The sequence below is a fragment of the Bombus pyrosoma genome, linkage group LG10 (genome assembly GCF_014825855.1).
Source record: "Bombus pyrosoma isolate SC7728 linkage group LG10, ASM1482585v1, whole genome shotgun sequence".
NCBI lineage: Eukaryota > Metazoa > Arthropoda > Insecta > Hymenoptera > Apidae > Bombus > Bombus pyrosoma.
In genome coordinates, this window is record NC_057779.1 from 9953267 (window position 1) to 9974133 (window position 20867).

The 20867-nt window shown below is 41.8% G+C and overlaps 1 protein-coding gene across 1 annotated transcript in view; it reads right to left on the bottom strand.

Annotated features, from left to right (window-relative positions):
- Window positions 1-1265: 1265 nt before the first annotated feature.
- The window catches only part of LOC122571603 (zygotic gap protein knirps-like), a 40973-nt gene continuing 21371 nt past the window's right edge, over window positions 1266-20867 (bottom strand). Inside the window, exon 3 of the mRNA XM_043735565.1 lies at window positions 1266-3671. Within this exon, the coding sequence (XP_043591500.1) occupies window positions 2424-3671 (1248 nt within the window). The 3' untranslated portion in view covers window positions 1266-2423. The remainder of the gene's footprint in view (window positions 3672-20867) is intronic.

Here is a 20867-nt window from a genome sequence, read left to right on the forward strand (position 1 = left end):
GTAGCAGCGAGGCGATCGCGTGCTATCCGGACGTGGAAGGAACATTCGACCTGGCAAGGTCAACCGCGTGGGCAGGTATCCGTAACTCGACGATTTTGCAACGCTCTCGCGCTTCCTGCTGCAATTGATTAATGGCGACTGCGGCTCACCGCGTTATATATACCCGATCGACCGTGTCCTCGCTGCTAGTCGATGCAATCGAACCACCGATGATCATCTTCAAGGTTGATACTGCTGGATTTCCAGAGTCTTTCGTGGTCCTCTCACGTTTTCGAGGATCAAATGATTCCTTATTTCTTCGGCTTTTATTTCGTACAATTATCGGAGCCGAGGGTTCTGTGAGTAGACTGCATTCTTTGAAGTATGCTTTTTTAAAATAAGTTTCAATTTTAGTCATTTTTTCATAGTGCGATACATATTCAGAACATATCGAACTTTTTATCGTTCTTCTCTTATAACGTCGAGTTCAATTTATTCAATTGTACTAACAATTAAATTTATTCTCGTTTAATCAATCGTCGAATTTTCCAATCGTCGATTGATTTCTGAAGATGTCAGGAGTATATGAAAAAGTCATTGGTGATATACGTCATTCCAAATAAGATTGACATCTTATGCGGAAGCTTTTCTTCAAATATTAAAAATTCTTTTGTTTGTCGAAGCACAGAGCAAGATCGGAAGAAAAATGTTGGGATATCGTAACAAGTTTGGCAGACACAGAGCGTATTTGCAACAAAGTTTGATTTCAGTTGTTTGAATTCAAACTTTAGTCTCCATTCTTGGAATAGGATGAGAAAGTTTTGAATAGGAATTATATATGGCGTTTCGATAATGCAGTATTACGATTGCAGATAAGTAATCTGGTAAATAAAGTCGTATGTAAGGTATCAAGAAGCCAGGAACCGGTATGTTGAACATAGATGAAAAAGAATCCGAGGTAAGTCGATTAACTTTAGGGAAACCGATCGCAAAATTGAATTTCGAAAAACATTGAGTTCTGAACGCGTTACTAGAAAGGAGAATACTAATTCCTACTTGGGTATATTGTCTCGTATATAGATCAGAATAGTGTACATGAATATAAAAACAGGAATTGATTAAATTGCATCATAATTGCTCATAATAAAAACACATCAGCTCACTGCTGTTATCTCAGAATCCTAGAATTACTTATATAACAACGTAAACGCCATATTCCTGTTGGAAACAAACACCAAAGGAAGAGAGGACACTGGAAGAGGAAAACCGCATAGTAAGACACCTTATAGGGATTAAACAAAAAAATATTTAATTTCGCGTTAAATTTAGGTACTGGCCGCTCGTGTTCACCATTTACATACTATTATGTACAAAATAAAAGAGATAAACAGATAAGGAGAATCAGGAGGAGAGAACATCAGAATATAAAAACGTTGTGGTCCGTTAAGCAAATCGAGAGGTTCGTACATCAAGCTGAAACATAGCAGAAGCGTACTCCCAATCGTAGCCGAGTCTCCCCTCTCTTAATTTAAACGCACGTGTAACTTTTTATTCCTTCCCCTACCTTCCTTTTGCTTATTTACAAGATGCTCGTTTGTCTTATGCACCGACGTGACGTCACTCCTCTCGTTTATTTTTATTAACTGGTTTTTCGTTGCGACAGGGATACGGATGCGATCGTTACCAATCGTCTTCTTCTCTGCCTCTTTCACTCTCTCTTTCTCTCCCTCTTTCTCGCACTCTTCCTCTCTCTTCCTCTTTCTCTCCGCGCCCACGTACTCTTAGCTAGGCGAACCATCCACAATCATGAAGAAGAATACAATTTACAAGGATGAATCGCGCGTAGAACGAAGATAAGATTCTAAGGCGGTCTGTTCCATGTGAACATTTACATATATAATATAGAGTATTTGAAATATAAATATATTATATTAAGGCACTTCACTACTGGCCGGTATATTCGCGATTCTCCGATCCATTTTATACAGTTAGTTATATATGTGATGCAACCTTCGCGCGTTAAAACAAAGAATTTAACAGCGATTCACAAATTAATGATAATGTTGTCGGTCATAATAAATTAATCTCTTGACGGGCCGTGATCTATGTACAAATTTGAACACATTTTCGTGGTGTGTTATCGGCATTTCGCTGCAGTTTCGCTAAAGAAACCTAGCTATCTCCTAACGATCAGTTATACAACTTCATTACCTTCTCCATTTTGTCTAATCAGAATCTTCCATTTTATCTAATTTTCTCAAATATCCATTTCTCCATTTCAAAATCCATCATCATCCTGTGACGTCGGTTTTTCTGTTTTCAGACAGACCAGCTGAGTGACTAGGCCGTTCGATTCTTCCAGCGAGAATTCAACAGAACTCAGGGCGCGTCAATAAGAAGTGAACAAGGCCAGGCGTCGTGGGTCTATCAAACCGCCAGAAGCTTCATAGCGATATAGGTAACTCTGGCCTCTTCACACCTAACGTTAGATCCAAGGGCTTGCTCTTCGTCGTGGCTTCCTCTTTCGCAGGGCTATCGGGATCGCTATTGTTATCGTTTAATCTACTAGCCTCTTCTGACGATTGACTGGGTCCCGGAGTGCTTCTGCTCGATCTGACACTAAGATCTATCGGTTCGTCTTGCTCCACAGCTAGACCACCTGGACTCGGACTGACCAGAAGCAGGTCGCCGCCTCTGGGCGAAAGTTGAGACGTTGATGGCGTGACTAAACCAGGTGGAGGATACACTAGGCCCAGACCTTGATGAGGATGGTATCCTGTCGTCAATGTGACTGTAGCATTGATCTTCCTAGGTGGAAAATCTCTCTCAGACAAGGTCGGCGATGCAGCGCTGGTTTTAAAGTAACTCAATGCTGAATTACTCCTTGATTCGGTGTCTTGACCATCGGCGCCATCCACCGAGGACGCTCCACTATCGCTTGGTGTGTCTGTCGTCCTTTTATAAGTTGGAACGTACGGTCTGAAGGCGTCCGATGGACTGCTAGGCACACAAACGCTATCTCTTTGAGCGAAGTTCATTAGGAACATCGGAGAACCTGGAAGTCGTTGCTGTTGTTGTTGCTGTTGTTGCTGTTGTTGTTGCTGCTGTTGTTGCTGTTGTTGTTGTTGGTGGTGTTGTTGTCTATAAAATGGCGGAGGTGTTGTACTAGGCGGCGTACCCGGAGGCTGTTGAGAACTTTCACCGACCCTTTCACGCTCCCTTTGCCAGGCTAATATACGAAGTTGATTTTGAAGAGCTACGTCATCCGGGTGGGGAGACTTGCTTCCCCTTTCTTGTTCCTGCTTCAGCATCGCCACTTGCAACAGATGCGATTGGAGGGCTAAATCTTCCTGACTGGGTGAAGCACGTTCCGTTCCATCTTTGAATACCCCGTTTTGAGGTCTTTGAGCCTGAGGAAGGAATCCTGGTAGAAAGCCCGGTCCAAACGGCGTAACTGCTCCTGGGGTCATATTTTGATTTCCGTTCGTTTGTTCTTGAAGGAGACAGTGGATCTTGAACCAGTTCGAACGACGGCCATACCGCGAGCCTGACTTTGACATCCCGACCACGAGACACTTTCGTAGGCGACACGCTTTGCACGATGTGCGATTCTTCTTGTTGATCACGCACACGCCCCCGTTCTTGCACTCGGAGATGCTGCCCAGGTTGTTATAGGTGCGCCCGAAGAACGACTGTGGACAGAAGGAAGGAAACAATGGTGAGATGTGGAAATGAAGAGCTTGAAGAACGGTGTCGAGCTCGCTCTTGGTTTCATTTTCATATCGTGAAAGATGAAATACTACGGCATATTGGCAAAATTTTTTTAGCAATATCAACTTTCTAATTGTCCGATTGTCTCACGTACTCTAGAAGCCAAGAATTTCGACTCACTTTTTCAATTGTATTTATATCGGAGATTTTACTCATTTTATTATTATAGAATCGATATTACTATTTACGATAATATCTTTCACCAATCACAAGATCTGTCTTCTTTTTAGTGATACCAATCCTTAATCCGATACATTCAGCAAATTGGCGCCACATAGCTTTTCCCTATACCCAAATTCTCCGTATTGGACTCACCTATTAACACGTTTGCCACACCGTGCGTCATATACGTGACGCATCAGTTTCGCGCTAGGTATCGTAAGTATGTGTGAACGAGACTTGGATTCAATGTTTGGTAAAATAAAAAAATGCAGTTTTGTCTGCATTCGACAAAGATATTTCTCTATGCGAAATATAAGCGGTGACGTATTACATATTTGGCTTGGTGCTACACCAAGCGTGTTACGTTGCAAAAATTACTAAATTAATTAACAAGCACAATATATTGAGTTCAAATTTCTCTGTAAATAATATAGCCAACGCGTTAAGAAATCATATGCTCTATGCTTTGTATCGAAAGCGAAATACAAGCATATCTCGAGCAAGTGATAAAAATTGAAATAAATATTTGCAATCGGGGACAATCGCACGATCTCTGATCAAATGCAACCGATAGAGTGTCCCAATTTAAAAGCATCCTATATTCGCCAGGTAATTCTGCAAAACTTCGTTTCAAAAAACTGCTCTACCAAACTATGTATTAGCTTTGTTTGATAGCACTTGAAAAAGTATAAAAATCTTTTAAACGAATTTTCTCTGACTTTCTCATAAGAGATAAATTGTCCAGACTTTAACGCGGAAATCACGATTTAAGCAGTTATATATCAAAAGAGATCGTTCGCCGTATAAAGGTCCATTTGGACTCGTTCAGGCCACGCGCAGATACTCTGGCGGATTACACGTCAGGCCTTAATGTTCCGCGTGTCACAGGAATTAGCATGCCTCTGTCTAGGAGTAGAAGGTCGAGCAACGGAGGCAGGACCCGCGAAAGGGTGGACAGGGTGGCGCGTTGAAGATGGAGCGTTGTATGCGGCACGGCTGGTCGTAAAGTTAAACGCCTGTCGGCCGACGATAAAACCGACTGGAAAGCGGCGCATCGTGAACTAATTTACGACGCGACGACCCTTCTAGCTCGGTGCTCGCTTCGGGGTCTCGACTAGTCGCTAATCGAGTATCTCTCGTGCGCCAAGTACAACTTTTCTTTTCTTTGTGTTTTGAATTATTCCACTTTTATTTTTACTGTTATCTCTATTCTAGGTATTTTTAAACCGTTCTATAAGGCATTTATGGTAGATATAAATATCCGTTGGAATCGTTAGAACATATAATGGATGGATATAAAGTTTCATAGAAGTAAAGCTTCTAATAACAAGCCAGAGTGATTAACTCCACTTGTTATGAATTTTGTATTTCATTATGTAAGTACACGATGAATATACAGTTGTTAAAAAAAAGCGAATGACATGAATTCGTCAGTCGCAAGAATAAAAACAGTAATTCAGTAGATTTAAAAACCAAGTTGTGTAACAGATTGCTGATTAACATAAAATACAATGAACGCTGACGTACACGCGAGGCTCGAGTCTTCAAGAATCTTAAGATTATAAATACGTATTTAACGTCAGAGTTAGAATTTAATCAGAAAGAAACACAGCGAGCCGAGTGTCGTCGAAAGCCGGAAAGGCTCTAACCGTGTTTCTCACCTGACGCAGCCACGTGGGCGATCTGGTAACCGTTCGAAGCCGAAAAGCTCTCATAGCGGTACCTGTTCCAAATCGGATCGACGAATCATCCACAAAAAGTGTCCACCGTATCGATCCATGACCTAAAATCTATAATACCTCGATAATGCGTCCAGATTACTCGAACGTGCGTCATCAGTGAATCACTCTGACTACCGGTAATCTCACGTATATTTTCAACCAACCAGGACTTTCTCGTCTGTCTTCGTGCGACTGCAACAGACTCGACGAGTAAACGGGAAGCAAAGTTACACGTGTCCAACAGAAGGTCCATGCGCGATGATCGAGGAGAAACGCGGAATCGAAGGATTCCAGTGTCAAGGAGGCAGATCCGATGGCGATGATTAATCGCCGAGGTTCAGGAACAACGGCGTACACTCGATAAAGTGGTAATGATCACGAGATGAAAACGGACCAGCGGTACCTCGGGCTGTAATCTCTCGATCTTAGATGAACAGGCGCGAGCTCGAAAAGCCTCCCGTATGCCAGATGATCCCTGGCTGTCACCGCAACTGCGTGAAAGAGGTCACGATGCCACCGTGTGCACGCGAGAGATAGTATGGTTCAAACCGATCGCTTCCGCCTACGAAATTCTCCTTGCTCGGAAATATTTACGATCGAGAGTACGCAGGATGTCAAGTATTGTTTTTTTTTTTTTTTATGTAGTAAATGTGTCGTGGAATTTAGGATACCGAATGTTAGAAATGATAACGAATATCTATTTGAAAGTATCGGGGTTCTGAAGTATCGAGATTAGTCTGGTTCTTGTATAAAAATGAAGTTCCAAAATATATATCCTTAAAGAAATTAATCTACAATATATATTCCAATCTATATAACATATCTTTATTATACATCTCGTTATTATAAGAGATTGAAAAACATTTATTCCGGACACTTCCCTCTAACTTTGGCAGTAAAATAGTACTACCATAAGAATTTTTACCAAATTAGGAACAACTTCATAACCAACTTCATAACCTGCCTCAACCTACATCCCCAAATCGATCGATGGTTCTTTCGAAGAAAACGCGAGGGTTGGAGAGCGCGTTTCACGCGGTGATTGCGTGTCGCTGCGACTCACAATCAGAGTCAGCTGCTGGGCTTGTGTATCTTGACCGTAGAGAGCAAACGAGATGGACAACGGGATTCGCGAGGAAGGATTACGTAACAGGCGCGTGTGATTCGTGGCGTTTCCAAGCGTTCTTTCTTTTACTTTTTTCCCCTTTGACTGGTCCTGGTCCGGTCGCGAATCACGTACTCCAGAAAATCAGAATCGGCGTAGAAAACGTTCCTCGACTGTCGTGGCGAGCCATTTAGGGTCGATCGCGACAAATCCGTCATGAACAGGCCACGAGATTAGCGCAAATCAACAGGCACGCCCGGAATCTCGGACCGATTTGTAACGCCTTATAGAAACGCCGCCGGGGAAAACGTTTGTCCGTGATCGTGAACGGCCGCCGAGCGCGGGAAAGCTTAACAAATTGTCGATGAAAAATGCAACAGATCGTTTCTCGCATAGACTCGGCCAATCCTGCGTACAGTTGCTCACGAAGGGATTCCAACACTTATAGACACGTTTTATAAACATGCTATGTCATTTTACTAACACCGTAATGAGACGCGATTAAGCTTAACATATTTGCACTATATATAACATAAAGAAATTCGGTATTTGGAGCCATCTTTAAAATATGTTTACGATGGTTTACGTTAATACCGTATACTAATTCATTTCTAAATATATGTTTGCAACTTCTACCTTCCATATACATTTCCAGATTAGTTTCTTTTACCGATAAAAGCTGAACATCAAATTTCAAAATATTTTATATAAAAAATAGTATGTATATTCTTCGAATTAAACTCGTATTAAACTTCACTCGTCCATGCTACTTATCTCACTCCACTTATTAAATTCTATTTGCAGGAATGTCCATCCATTACAAAATAACCGCTCGATAAACTATGCTTCGATAAAAACAGACCAACAAAAAGTCTAAACTACCGACAACTGCATAAAAGTCAACCAGTTCCAAAAGCGTATTCAAAAAGGTACAATCATCCTCGCACTCCGTTTCTACAGGGAGCGAGAACGAGTGCAGAGCCTCGTTATTAACTCGAAATCGTCGTTCGGCCATATACCGAACGCATCCATATTCGTATTAATCGCCGGTCGTCCAGTTCCAAGTATCGGCCGCAAATTTTCCGAACTGCCATTTCAGTCTCGTTCGAAAATTGCTGCTAGCGAACCACGTCTCGGTAGCGGGGCGATTTACAGCGTCGATCAATTTCGTCGTGTGCCGAACACGGGCAACGTTTCCTCGAGTCGGCGTCGGGAATGCGATTGGCACGGCGTGTTCGCCGCGGGAACAATTTCCTCGAGCAGATCGATGAAAAAAACGCGAGCATGCCGATAGTTTCCCGCACGTGACGGGAATCGAACGTCGACCGGCAGTCGGCGCCCGTTTCGAGTCACCGATTGTAAACACGCTCCTCTGGCGAGTTTAGCGGGCTTCGTTGCGGAGAGAAGGAAAGAGAATCGACGTTTCTGGGAACTCAATTTTCGATGGACATGTTGGTCAATTTAACCGAAGTACTCTCGTTTTCGAGCGAGCTCCGTGAATTTTCCCGATCTTCGCTCGCTTAACGTCTCGATCGTCTCGAGCGAGCATCTTTAATGACTTAGAAATTTATAAAAGCGAACCAAAAATTGGGCGACAGAAAATGATCGAACTTGTGACTTCTTTCCGGTCAGACGCTGTCAGCCGTTTTCAAACATTGTACGACGTCGCGCGATCCAGCTAAGTGAGCTTGCAAACATCTGCTTTCGTGAGCCGACAGACGGATGACGTCACGAGTTAACGCGATTAGAGGGGAGTATCCGCCTCGAGGTTGAAGTAATTTTCACCAGATACACGAGTGTCGATTTTTAAACGCGTCTCTGGATGAACAATAAGATGGAGACTGGCATTATGTAAACGTTGAATCGGAGGTGATTAAAGGAAATGGCTTAATCGGTACGCTCGTTGTATAATACGAGACTAATACTTATTAACGGTGGAAATTTGTCACGAGCTTTGATCGATGTTCAGCATTCGAATCTCTATGTATCTACACGGAGAGGAGAATTGGGGTATTTGTATCGAAAAATGTTGTAATCCCGTGACGAATTACTTGCGTCTGAAACGTCATGAATCGTTTTCTTCGTGTTTGTACTTTCGCTGATAAATGTATGAATATAGACATCACTGTATCTTGCGCGTTATTCAAATTTCCGATCCTCTTTGCAGTAATAGTAGTAAATTGCTAGAACCCTATTCCGCTGGATCAACCGAAAAATAAACAATTCAGTAACCAGAGATCACGTCTTAGTCACTTAATAAAACCTAATCCAAATTCAAAATTTGATCAGCATCGGCAAGAAAAATGCCGTTTCATCGTCATGAAGTGCATATTTTTTCTAATTTTCATTGGAGAAACGCGAAATCTCGTCGGAATCTTGAATGAGAACGATCCCAGCCACGCAACCATCCACAAAACGGATGCAAACGTACGAAACCACAATCGAATGCGTGAAACCACGAGACGAGTATTTCCCCACCTCGCAATTCGAAGCGCGTGACTGGAGCGAAGCGTCGTGACCCTGATACGCGCGCGATTCAAGCGGCGGCGATTCGCGGAACACGCGTCATCCTCGTCCCAACGAATCTGTTCGCGTCCACGTTTCCTTCCTCCATGACTTTCCCAGTGAGGATGACTCGTCGTTGCATCGCCTCGCTCGCTCTGAATTCCGTGGCCTGGCACCTAGTGGTACCACCTGTTTATGACCACGGATCGATCACCCAAGCCCTCGTCACGCCGGGAAATCGCGTTTTCCTCTGGCTGTCTAGCAAACGATAAAGGCCGTTCCACGTAACGATTTATCTAGATCTGCGATGCTATTTCTAGCTGTCCCGATGACGATCGCCACGCGAGAATAACACGTACTCGCTCTTTTATCCAAGCGCCTCGATTCGCTCGATGCATGATTGACCTCGCGGCACGATCGATATTCCAACGATTGATCCCTCCTCGTTAAGATTTTAGTTTGTTTAACGTTCAGCAGCCTTTGACCGATCTTCGTTTATATCGGGTAGATCGGAAGTGAAAGTGAAAATTCAATTTTGAAATGTGAGGTTGTAAAAAGTATCAAAGTTATGAAACAGCTGCTTATTTTCTGAGTTTACATATCTATATGATATTACCGAAGTACCGCAGTATCGTAAGTGTAACTTTCCTTAATTTCCTTAATATTAAAATCATTAACGAAAGACGAAGATAACCAGTCCACATTCTTTAAAAAATAGTACTTTCCATCTCATCGATGTATATCTCCTTCCAATTTGTTGTTTTCAGAAGACAGCAAAGAATTTGGGAGGAAGACGGTTAAGCGCGGTTTCGTTGGAAGATCGAGAGGATTTTTTGGCCAACAGCCAGGGAAACCCAACTGAAACGGGATCGCTGAAAACCGACGGACTGTTTCTGACGTCATGCCGCCACGGAGACCTTGGCTGACGTGCGTCCTGCATGCTGAACACCGGTGCCACTCTCGTTTTCGTTTCGAGTTCGAGCATTGCGTCGCGTTGTAGATCGGACATCGTGATTGCGGCATCGTTCGAGTTCGATGGAACGCGATAGAGAAATTGAATTAGAGACGAAGGCTATTTAAATGTAGAACAATTTTCTATCTACGCTTCGATATTTGTTTCTCTATTTGGATTTGCTTAGGACGGTGTTTTGAGAAACTATTCTATCGTGGACAGTAGAAAATTCCTTTTAGAACATAGCCGCTAAAATGTATGTAACAATATTAAGTATAAATGCGACATGTGGATCAAGGCACATGGAAGAGTGTTTAAATGTAGGTTTCTAAAAATTGTATTTTTCAAATGAACATCTCAACCTGTGCTACATACATATAATTAGTAGCAAAAGAATAATAAAAAAAAAAAAGATAGAAAGAAAACAGTGACACAAGAAACATGAGAATCGTTGAAAATTTGAAAAAATTTTCCTTATAAAATTGGATCTTGACGAGAATAGTTTGAACGAGAAGATTAAGACCTACTAGGCTGATTGTTTCGAAGCTTTAAACGTGCATCGTCTTATTTATTGCATAGTCCGTGGCAGAATGAATCGAATCTCTTGTATTTCTTTGATAAAGAAATAAATCTTTGTTACACACGATTCATGAATAAGAAATGACGAGACATAAGAAAAAAAAAAAAAAACGGAGAATCTTTGAAGTTGTTCGACATACATAAACATGATTACATATTTTCTAATCTGAGGTATATCTGATCTACACGGAAGACAAACTCCATTAAGATTGATTGTTTAATTCCTAAAAAATTGAAAAGAACGTTAAATGAAGAAATGTTAAAGAAATAAAATCAATTGATTAATTTGATTATTTCGATCTAGATACTTTTTCTATCGCGCGATCAATTAAAATTCTCTCGTGGAGTAGTATTTTATTGGAAAAAACCTTGCCGATCATAGGAAGGCGTCAAGTGTTACAGGGATTTTAATGCCTCGTCATTGCAGTTCACGCGGTTTCGCGCGCTTTTATGACACTGAATGCTTCCATGCCGGTGTAGCAGATTGAATTGCAGATCGCGCGTCGACAGTTCCTAACTGCAGGAACAATGAACGACCGTCATTGTATGCTGATGCTTCATCGCGATTTTGTGCGTTCGTTTAGCTGGCGCTACGCACGACGGAAACGTACTTCAACGGAACGACACCTGAACATGGAACTAGTCTGTTTTCTAAGAAATATCTAGGTTTCACAGTAAAATCATTAATAATTTGATCGATGGTGGAAATTCATGACACGTGTTGATTTAACAGCTCGAAAAACTCCTCAAGATTGATCGCATCGCGGAGAATGTGACGCTGTGCTGTACGTTTTCCTTAATATAGCTCAGGAACTGGAACTTTTTATCATATAACTCGTTCTTGGAGTTTTTATATATTTTCTTCTTACGAACGATTGTCAGAATATTTGAAACGAGTTTTTATCGAATTTTAAAGTTTAATCGTTTTATCGATTCACTTGCTAATCCGATTACTAATTTACAGTACAAATAATATCGACGTTCGATAGTAATTTAGAATTTTGACGAATCTGTTATTTAGCACTTGGATTGGATGACATAACGTCCGATCTAGACGCTCAAAGATCGAGAATCTGTAGCATGAAGTTGAGCAAAAAGTTATTGAATAAACAGGCTATTAAAAGCGTGTTTTCCGATTCACGGTATGTTAAAGAACAATACGCGCCAACGTATTTCCTGGTCTGAGCACACGTGCACGGCAACATCATAATTTATACTTCTTTGCGTACCAAGCATAACATTAGGCGGTCCGCAAATTGATTATCACCAGTCTATTACTTCTATCTGAAGCGATAAAATGGCAAAAGGTTGCGTTCATTTATGCTAACACGACGAACATGCATCTAATTTATGACACATCGAATACATTCTTCGATTCGATCCAATTCTAAGAATAGTAACTGAATACCGTGTATTCCCAGAATTCTTCTATTCGTTTTTATTGTTCTTCCACTGAAACTGGATTATTTTTACCTATTCATATTTCCACTTCTATCGCTATATGTAAATACGTATAGAAAAATTAAAGAAAAATATTGAATGCAGTATCTGTGCACGATATAAGCTTGATAAAATTCATGTAGCAAGTTACGCACACGTTTGTGATATCGCCTTCTTTTATTTCCTCTTTCTAATAAGTGTAATACATTGTGTTACTAGCAATAACTCGTGTCGATTTTCGTTAAAATTTGTGGTATAACGAGACATTCCTTTTATAGCTTACTGCTGTACTTATGAAACTGACAATTGCCAAAGTACAGAAGAGATTTGGAAATACAAATAATATCCTTTATTTAACATACAACAGTTATACATATATCTTATACTCTGAAGATCTGGGAAACCTACTTTCACGCACGCTTGTTGTCAACCGACTCTTCCAGATGCTTCTAACAATTTGCAATCGTCTTTTGCCTCAACTGAGACCTGAACGCCCTCTCTGACGCTTACACACACATGCGCACGTACAGTGTAATCAGTAAATGTATCATCTTCCTAACAACAATAATATAGAAATAGCATTAGGATGATTTTAAACGTTGCGATAGTTGGTCCGGTAGAAAGTAAAAATATTAAAGGCAAAATAACCAAATGAATCGTCCAATTAAAACAGAGACGAGAAAAAAGAAAAATCTTCTAGAGAATACGCTTCTTACAAACATGCCACTTTCTAAACCGATTAATCTCCAGTTCCACAAAATTACACAGTTAAAGAGAAAAAGGAAAAATCGATATAATCGATATTCCGCATCCCCGATTCTTCCATTCACCGTTAAATCTTCTGCATCTTCCGATAGAAATCAGCCTAGTCCATCCCACGAGAGTCTTCTGTGCGACATTCGAAGCTTCTTGGAGCTCGGTGCGCGAAGCGTTCCGCTTCAGGAAGTCATCGATCTTGCAGCGGCGAGACGAGCCAGTGTTTCAATGCTCGTCGCCATCGTCTCGATCGTCGTAGCTGTCTGGAAAGCTCCTCTTGCACCGGGGGCGCTTTATGGCTCCGTGCACGCTCGTACGTCAGCGATTTTTCCTGGGGCCCGATATGGCCGCGGGGAATTTGTCTGCGCGCGAGCTATTTGCTTACATTAGCCGTCGGAGTCGAACGGTGTTCCGCGGATCCGAGCCTCGGATAGCCCAGCATGCGTGTGGATTGATGCATGGCGAATCGCGGCGCTCCAATAGCCAAGAAAGATACGAGCGCGATCGAACGAGCCGCGCGTCGTGTCGAGCGTACAGCACGCGAATTGTGTGTATTCTGTTGGAAACGAAGGAACACAGAAGAAGAAAGAAAGAAAGAGAGATGTCGAGAGCTGGAGACTAGTATACGTGAGAAAAAGTGAAGAGAAGAAACCGTGCGGTGGATCGATGCTCGATAAAAGGAAGAATTATTTCCCCGAGCTGTTGATCGAACCGCGAGAAAACGTTGCTTCCAACGATGGAAAAGTCATGCTCTGGCGTGGCATCGCACGCTCCCGAGTTATTCTTTTTCCTTCGAATCGCTCAGCATCTCGCTATATACGAGAAATAATATAACAAGATAGCCAATGATTCTGGTTTAATCGTATCCGATCTAGGATCGTGATATTCAAATTCGATCGGTTTACGAGACGACGACGACGACGACAGAGTGGTTTGGAGAAAGAATATGGATATACTGAATTGAAAGGGGACGCGAGAGATCTGTGGAGGAAAAGTCCGCGCTACCCGAAAAGGATAAAGTCAGAAGACATCGGAGAGAGTTCTCTGGGAGGTTCTCTAGGAGCGTGATCGATAGCGTACACTTAGGTGATTTATTCGTTGCGTGCGCGCGGAAAATGTCTTGCCGCAGATGTCGCGGCGCAAAGGCCGCGCGCATGCCATTATTCGCGAGATGGATTTAATTGCTTTGATCATATTCAATGGCGGGGAATGAGAAAAGTGCATGGAAAATGTCGAACGATCGACAGAGCCGAGTTGTTTCGTAACGCGCGCGATAAATCGTTAGGCTTCGGGGACTTGCCACCGATTGTTTATCGAACCGCTACCGGACCGTTGCTTAATCCGAGCGTAATCTGCGATCGTTCTCTACCTACGTTCCCTATTATGTCTCCGAGGGAAAGAATGCTCGGATCAAATTTCACCTGGCGTGCCGGAAAGGGTGGATAATGAATATCCCCGTCCACGAGATCGAGTGTCGCGATGGCGTAACACTCGCGTTATCTATCATCGATTGGGGTTGAAACGTGGAATTGGGACACGAGATATTTTTAATGCTCGTATAGAAAGCAGTTAAGTTAGATGCCATTGTTACGATTTATGATTCGTTTTAAGATCACGATTTACCTTATTGTATCGCGTTACTTGCTTCTTCTACGTTTTACGCTATGACAAGAATCGTATACTTTCTCCAGAGACAAATTTATAATAGCCAATAAAAATTTATTTACCATTCACTCGCAATTTAATTCACCAAATAATTTCAAATTTACTTATTTCTATGAAATATTAACAAGGAGATTGCCATCCATAAACTTACAGTCTTCAACTTTCCTAAGGAAACGTTTAGTATCTTCGAGTCTTTCTATCCCAGAATCTTCAGCCAACGCTAAATCTAAATCCATTGCTACCTGCTTTCACTTTTCGTAGATTTTCAACGGTTCACCAAGGTAGAATCATTCGACAGTAACGTGCCACGATATAGCTGATCTCGAGAAAACAATACCAGCGAGTTTCCTCGTTACATGGTTCTACCTGGTTCATGAAAGACCAAGCTCGAGCCGAAAGATCATCCACGATGATGTACACCCAGGCATCGTGAATCGTCCACGGGAATCCGGAAATTGCTCGCGTGAATCTCGATCTCCGCGTGATAATCGTTCGACGAACGCTTTCCACGAGAGCCTTGCGTTCGATATTTCATCCTAAGCTCGCGTGACTACGAGAACCACCGGTGGTCGCGAGCACCGGCGACACGACGATTGTCTCGCGGACAGACAGACAGATTTAGCAGACAACGGGTCGCCGCCAACGTAGACGACGCAACCCCGAGACCAGCGTTTATTTACGAGGTTGCGAGGCAGACAGCCGCGTGTCTGCACTGCGTATTTCCGGTGAAAGCAGAAACAACGTGGCAGAAGGTTATCGATTCCTCGAATTGGGCACTTTCAGATTTTAAATGCAGTTTAGGGTATTTTACAAGATACTGTGTATTTTGGGGATAGACCTTTTCGGTCAATAATTTGGACACAAGAGAAGAGAAAAATAGGAAAAATGTTGTGAATCGTAAATGAAGATTATTACAATTTTTATCTAATTCCGACGAAAAGAATTTAGGCTATTTTGATAGACATACACGATTGTAGAGGCAAAACGTTTGTTTAGTAATCGTGATACTCCGTTGATCTCGATAAATCGGATTCAAGACGATTTAAGTATTTTAAAACGTCTTATATTTTAGGAGTTGATTTTCTGTCGAGCATCCGCGACAAAAAAAGAGTCCGATATTTAAAAACTGCGAATTTAGAAACACCTGAACTTTCTAAACTCGTATCAACCTTCACCTAATTTTCTTAATTCCTAAAATTATCATAAAATCACGGAGAAGAGACTATTACGAGGAACCATCCAGGTCACTAACTGCTTCGGTCATGTCGCATGCAAATGGAACTACGAAGCACGCAATCGTTGTACCGAAGGTATTCAAGCAGCGGACAAGAAGTTGAGAAGATTTCACGCTTAACTCATCACGCGTCGTTTCCGTTCCAGCAAATGTCGCCGATTTTCGTCAGTTAGCCTTTGAAACGCCAAAAAGAAGCGTCGCGTTCAGAAGCCGGTTTCTTTTTTCCCGCGAATTGGATTCGGTCTAGGGACTTCCAAGAGCGGTAAGTTTGGAAGGAATTCGCAGGTTGCGTCAATCGGTGGTTTCGCGTTTGCGCAAGCCCGATCGTTCTGAAAAGATCGGGACGTGAGCGTCGCAGGGCGTCGCTCTGAATGCCAAATGAACATCCTCAAGGGCGCGTGGTCTGTGGCAACAACGTATGGGCGTGAACTGGGCCATCTCGATACCTTCGCCGAGACCTCAAGCACCAAAAATCGTCGATCGAAGATCCAAAAAGCTGCACTCTATCGATAATTTTGTTTCGTTGCGATACGCTATAATCTATCTCGTTTGGCTGTGAAGCAATGTCTGGATCGTTAATGAGGATAAAATTAGAATTCCGAGTAGATCATCTCGATCTTGAGTTTAATCGATTCGGGATTGGCGATGTGTCGTGTGCGTCGTGTAAAGAATTTCACGATATAGTTAGGATTCCTTGAATTTGATTTCTTTGAAGATTTGTGTAGGAAAATCGTTGCAGAGAATATTGCGCGTAATTGGAAACTAGTATTAGTTTCAAGATTAAGTATCATCTTTTATTCAGAAATTGATATCAAATGGATTAATATATGGAATATAGAGGGAAAATATCGTAGACGATAGAAGATAACGCGTAATCAACGAAATATATGTAATATGCAATAAATCAACGATACTTAATATCTAGTAGTCAAATACGTATAACATTTAACATCTTTCAATACCTGATAGTTTAATAATCTCTACTCAAACAGATTGCCTATATTTAAAGCCTTTACTCGAACCTTGAAATACATTTGCCCTAATTCTCTATCAAAAAACTGAAACTTCTCCTTCCATCGTCTAGCAAAAACTATACGTAATAAAAGAGGAAATTATGTACAGATACCAGAACTCTCACGATGATCGCGCATCTTCCAGCATTTACATCGAACTAACAAGAGACTGAATATAATCGACACTTCACCATAATCATCCTTAAAGTTCACAGCTCTCATTATCTCTAAATAAAGGCGGGCAAAAACGAAAAGTGCTCCCTGTGAAGCTACCGAAAACTATCGGTTTCGAGGTTCCGTTACAAAATCCGAATGCTTCGATGCGTGGAGAACTAACTAACGAACTAACAATCGCAATTTGTAAAACGACCGTAAATTACGACAGGTGTTAAATTATGTCACGGATATTACGCTTTCGAAAGAGGCAAAGAGGGAGCAGGCTCGCAGCGTCGGATCGATAGATCGCGATTTATTGGCTCGTAAAAGAAGCGCACAGAGCGAACGTCGCCGCGATTTGGACCACATAGAAGCAAGGTGGCGGCTCGCGGTAAGTTTAACGCGACCGAGCTACGCTAGCCACCCTGTCCGCTCGTAAATCGCCATCTTATACGAGGGACGCGCCGTGGTTCGCGGTTTCCTCCCCGTTATACGTTTTATGCCAATCCTATGTATCTACCGTCGAGGTTTCCTGTCGCTCGCGATCATATTCGCGGTTGTCATTTTCAAGATGTTGCGAGAGACGAATTTCCGTTGCTTAAAGTAGATGCAAGATTTGTTCTACATTTTGAACGTCCAGTAACTTACGTGGATCACGATTTATGGAAAGTTTTTCTATCGATACGTCGTTGATCGAACGTGCTTCGTCATTTGGATCATTATCGATCCGACTGCGTTTCCCTATCATTGAAACACTCTTCAAGTTGTGGCGAACAGCCGGATTAATTTACCTACTTTATTTTATTCGTCGATTATTTTGTTTCTATCATCTTCGTATCTCAATATCAGATATTTATGTCTAACATTTTGCAATGTCCATTTAAATAAATGCAACTGAGTTTTCAGTATCTTGAAGAAACTCAACGAACCTGGTTTCCCGCGTAATCTTAAATTAGATTAGTAAAAAATGATCGATCGCTCGAACGATATACGATTTCGTTAAAACGATAAACGGTGTCGCAAACAAACAGATACATCAGCTTGAAACATTTTCTCTTAGAAACAGTTTACGACTGATTTAAGACGCTCGAATTACTCGACTCGCTTAATATCGTAAATGCTACCATAGATTATCACACAATAAACAAGCTTCGTTCGTAACCAAAAGAGATACCGATTCTACTAAACGTCCTACGAATAACGAACAAGAAGACACGCGATTCACAACAACATGAAATTGGCGAAATTGAATGCAACCGACCATTCCAGTTTCTCTGCGTGCCCCTCGACAACGCCGTAAACTCGATTACCGAGCCAATCTGGCCGCTATATCTCCGCCGGTACAATTAACTCCCTCATAAAACGACGCTTGGTCAGCTGTAAGGTGGCGCGTGTTAACACACGCGGGGAATCCGAGTTCTTCCGCCTCCACCGTCGCAACTTTTCCGCCGTTTCCTTCTCCTCGAATCCACCGCGGCGAAGGTGATTCGGTTCGCAACTACGTTCGCGCATCGTGCCTCTTAACTGCCGCTATTACGTCGCCTAATTGCCGACCATCTAAATACCGCTGCTGCAAATAGATCCTCTTGATAAACAGGCACTGCGATTCTCCATAATGGAACGAACGAACCGCAGCGACCTTTATGAATCTGTCCAGGTGTACGAGGAGCTGAAGGAACGTGAAACCGATGTGCAAGATAATTTCGATGGTTTTGCTTCTTATTTATGTAGACTTTTGCACAGTTTCTTGTATTTTTTTATATGGCGGCGATACGTACGGTTTTAAACAGTGTAAGTTAACGGAGAAACATTTTATGAAAGAGAGAGATTTCTACTGCGACTTTAACGCATCTTTTAAACTGAACGAATCACAGCGATCTTTCTGAAGAAACATCACGCCGATGTGTTGCTGTTGCTTGTGTATATTCGTTGCGAAGTTACAATTATGATATACGTACAAGCAAATAGAAGATAAAGAGAAACAGAGAAAAGAAAAGATTTTTACTATAATTTTAGCAAACCTTTCAAGACATTTGTCGCAATACTTTTGCGTACCAATTTTCGACTGTAAATTAACAGTTAATATAGTTCGGTATTTCTTATTACAGCGAATTCATTCACAAATCTCATACAAAATCATCACTGAACCGGAATAATAATGTTTTAAATTGTCAAAGCGGGACATTGGCAAAAGCTTTCAACTAAAAATAATCGCACGTCGGTAGATTGTGGTTGGTTACGATATCGCCGCTGCGCAAAGCTAGGATGCTATTTCGATACTGTTTCTGGTTGAAGTTCTTGCTAGCCTCGTTCATCTGGTTTTTCTCACTTTGATTAAAATCGGTTACAGAAAACACATACTGTTAGCGTTGTGGCACAAAAAGTGGCACTGTTAAGACAACATGCACACGCCATAAATCAACCATAGCGTAATTGAATATATTCATAAATTCAGTGTTCCCTACCAAGTTGCCTTTGTATTTTCAATAACCGAAAGATTTATCACCATCAAGCGAACGTTCTTAGATCAAATTTCCCATTCATAAGCGCCGCCAGAAACGATCGAGGCTCTCCCATTATACGCAATCTTATGCAACAATGCGGCGCAGGCTTCTTTCGCAAAACGGAAAAAAAGGAAAGGAAGAAAAAGAAAAATCCATAGTACATGGAATCGGATCCAAGTAGTACTTCGCGTACGTTACCCGTACGTATGTTACATCACGAAGAAGTAGATTACCAGAACGCTTTATGCAACACGTGGGGAGCACGTTCGCGCAAAAGAGAACGCTTCTTCGTTCGTTCGAGTGGCAATAATGGCAAGGGACCAGAAAACATCGGGTGAAATGTTCAATTTCCATTTTTATTTCCATTCGAACATCCTAAGGATAAATCTATTTCTGCTGGTTTCCAGAGTTTGATTCTACTTGCTGGTTAAAAAGACGTATTTTATTGTGAAACGGTTGAAAAGGAGATAATTAAGTCAATATATGTATAGAAATTTCAAAAATATCGATTTCAATAATAATATAATATAGTATTGTACATATTTTACTTTAGACTGTGAACCTTTATGCAAATCTATATGTTTTTGAACACACTCGAGGAAATGGGATACAAGTAGAGATTTGCTTCGCCCTCTAAATACCATACAATAACGACTACTGTAGCTTGAATATTTTTGAATAATCAGATTCCCATAAATTCATAAATATCCGCGACGTATGTAAGCATCTCCGAGGTATTGAAAAGACTGGCAGAAACACGCGATTGAATCTAAAAATAAATAAAACGATACATTTCTAACAGCTTGCTAACGTAATAAAATTGTACTTTAAAAATCTCTCTCTTGTGAAGAGTGGACATGTGACGTATCATAATTTTCTCTACGACCTGCGATCTTCATTGCCACAGAATTACACGTAGATTTTGCGACTCGAGCACGATTAGCGTTTCTCGTCACGTCACGATCGATAGATTAGTCGACCGGTTCGTTCGATTTTTTCTTCGTCTTTTTTCCCCGTTTCTTTTTCCTGTTAGCCATTTGTTGCCTTATTGCTCGGACTGGGAGTGTCTAGTCGAGTAGAGACAGAATATATCGACTCGGTAGTCCCTCGAACAGAACTGTCACGTGCCGTATTTTATCCGAGCCACCGGTGAGAATCGGCCTCTCCTTTCGTTCCGTACACGCTCGTCGCAAATCGTAACGATTCCGCGACCAAGCCGACCGGTTACGCAAAGAGCTGGAACGCCGCGACTTTCGACGTTACCTGTGCGCCTTTGCAATTGTATCGTCGACGTTGGTTTACGAAACTCCGCACCACGGCCTCGC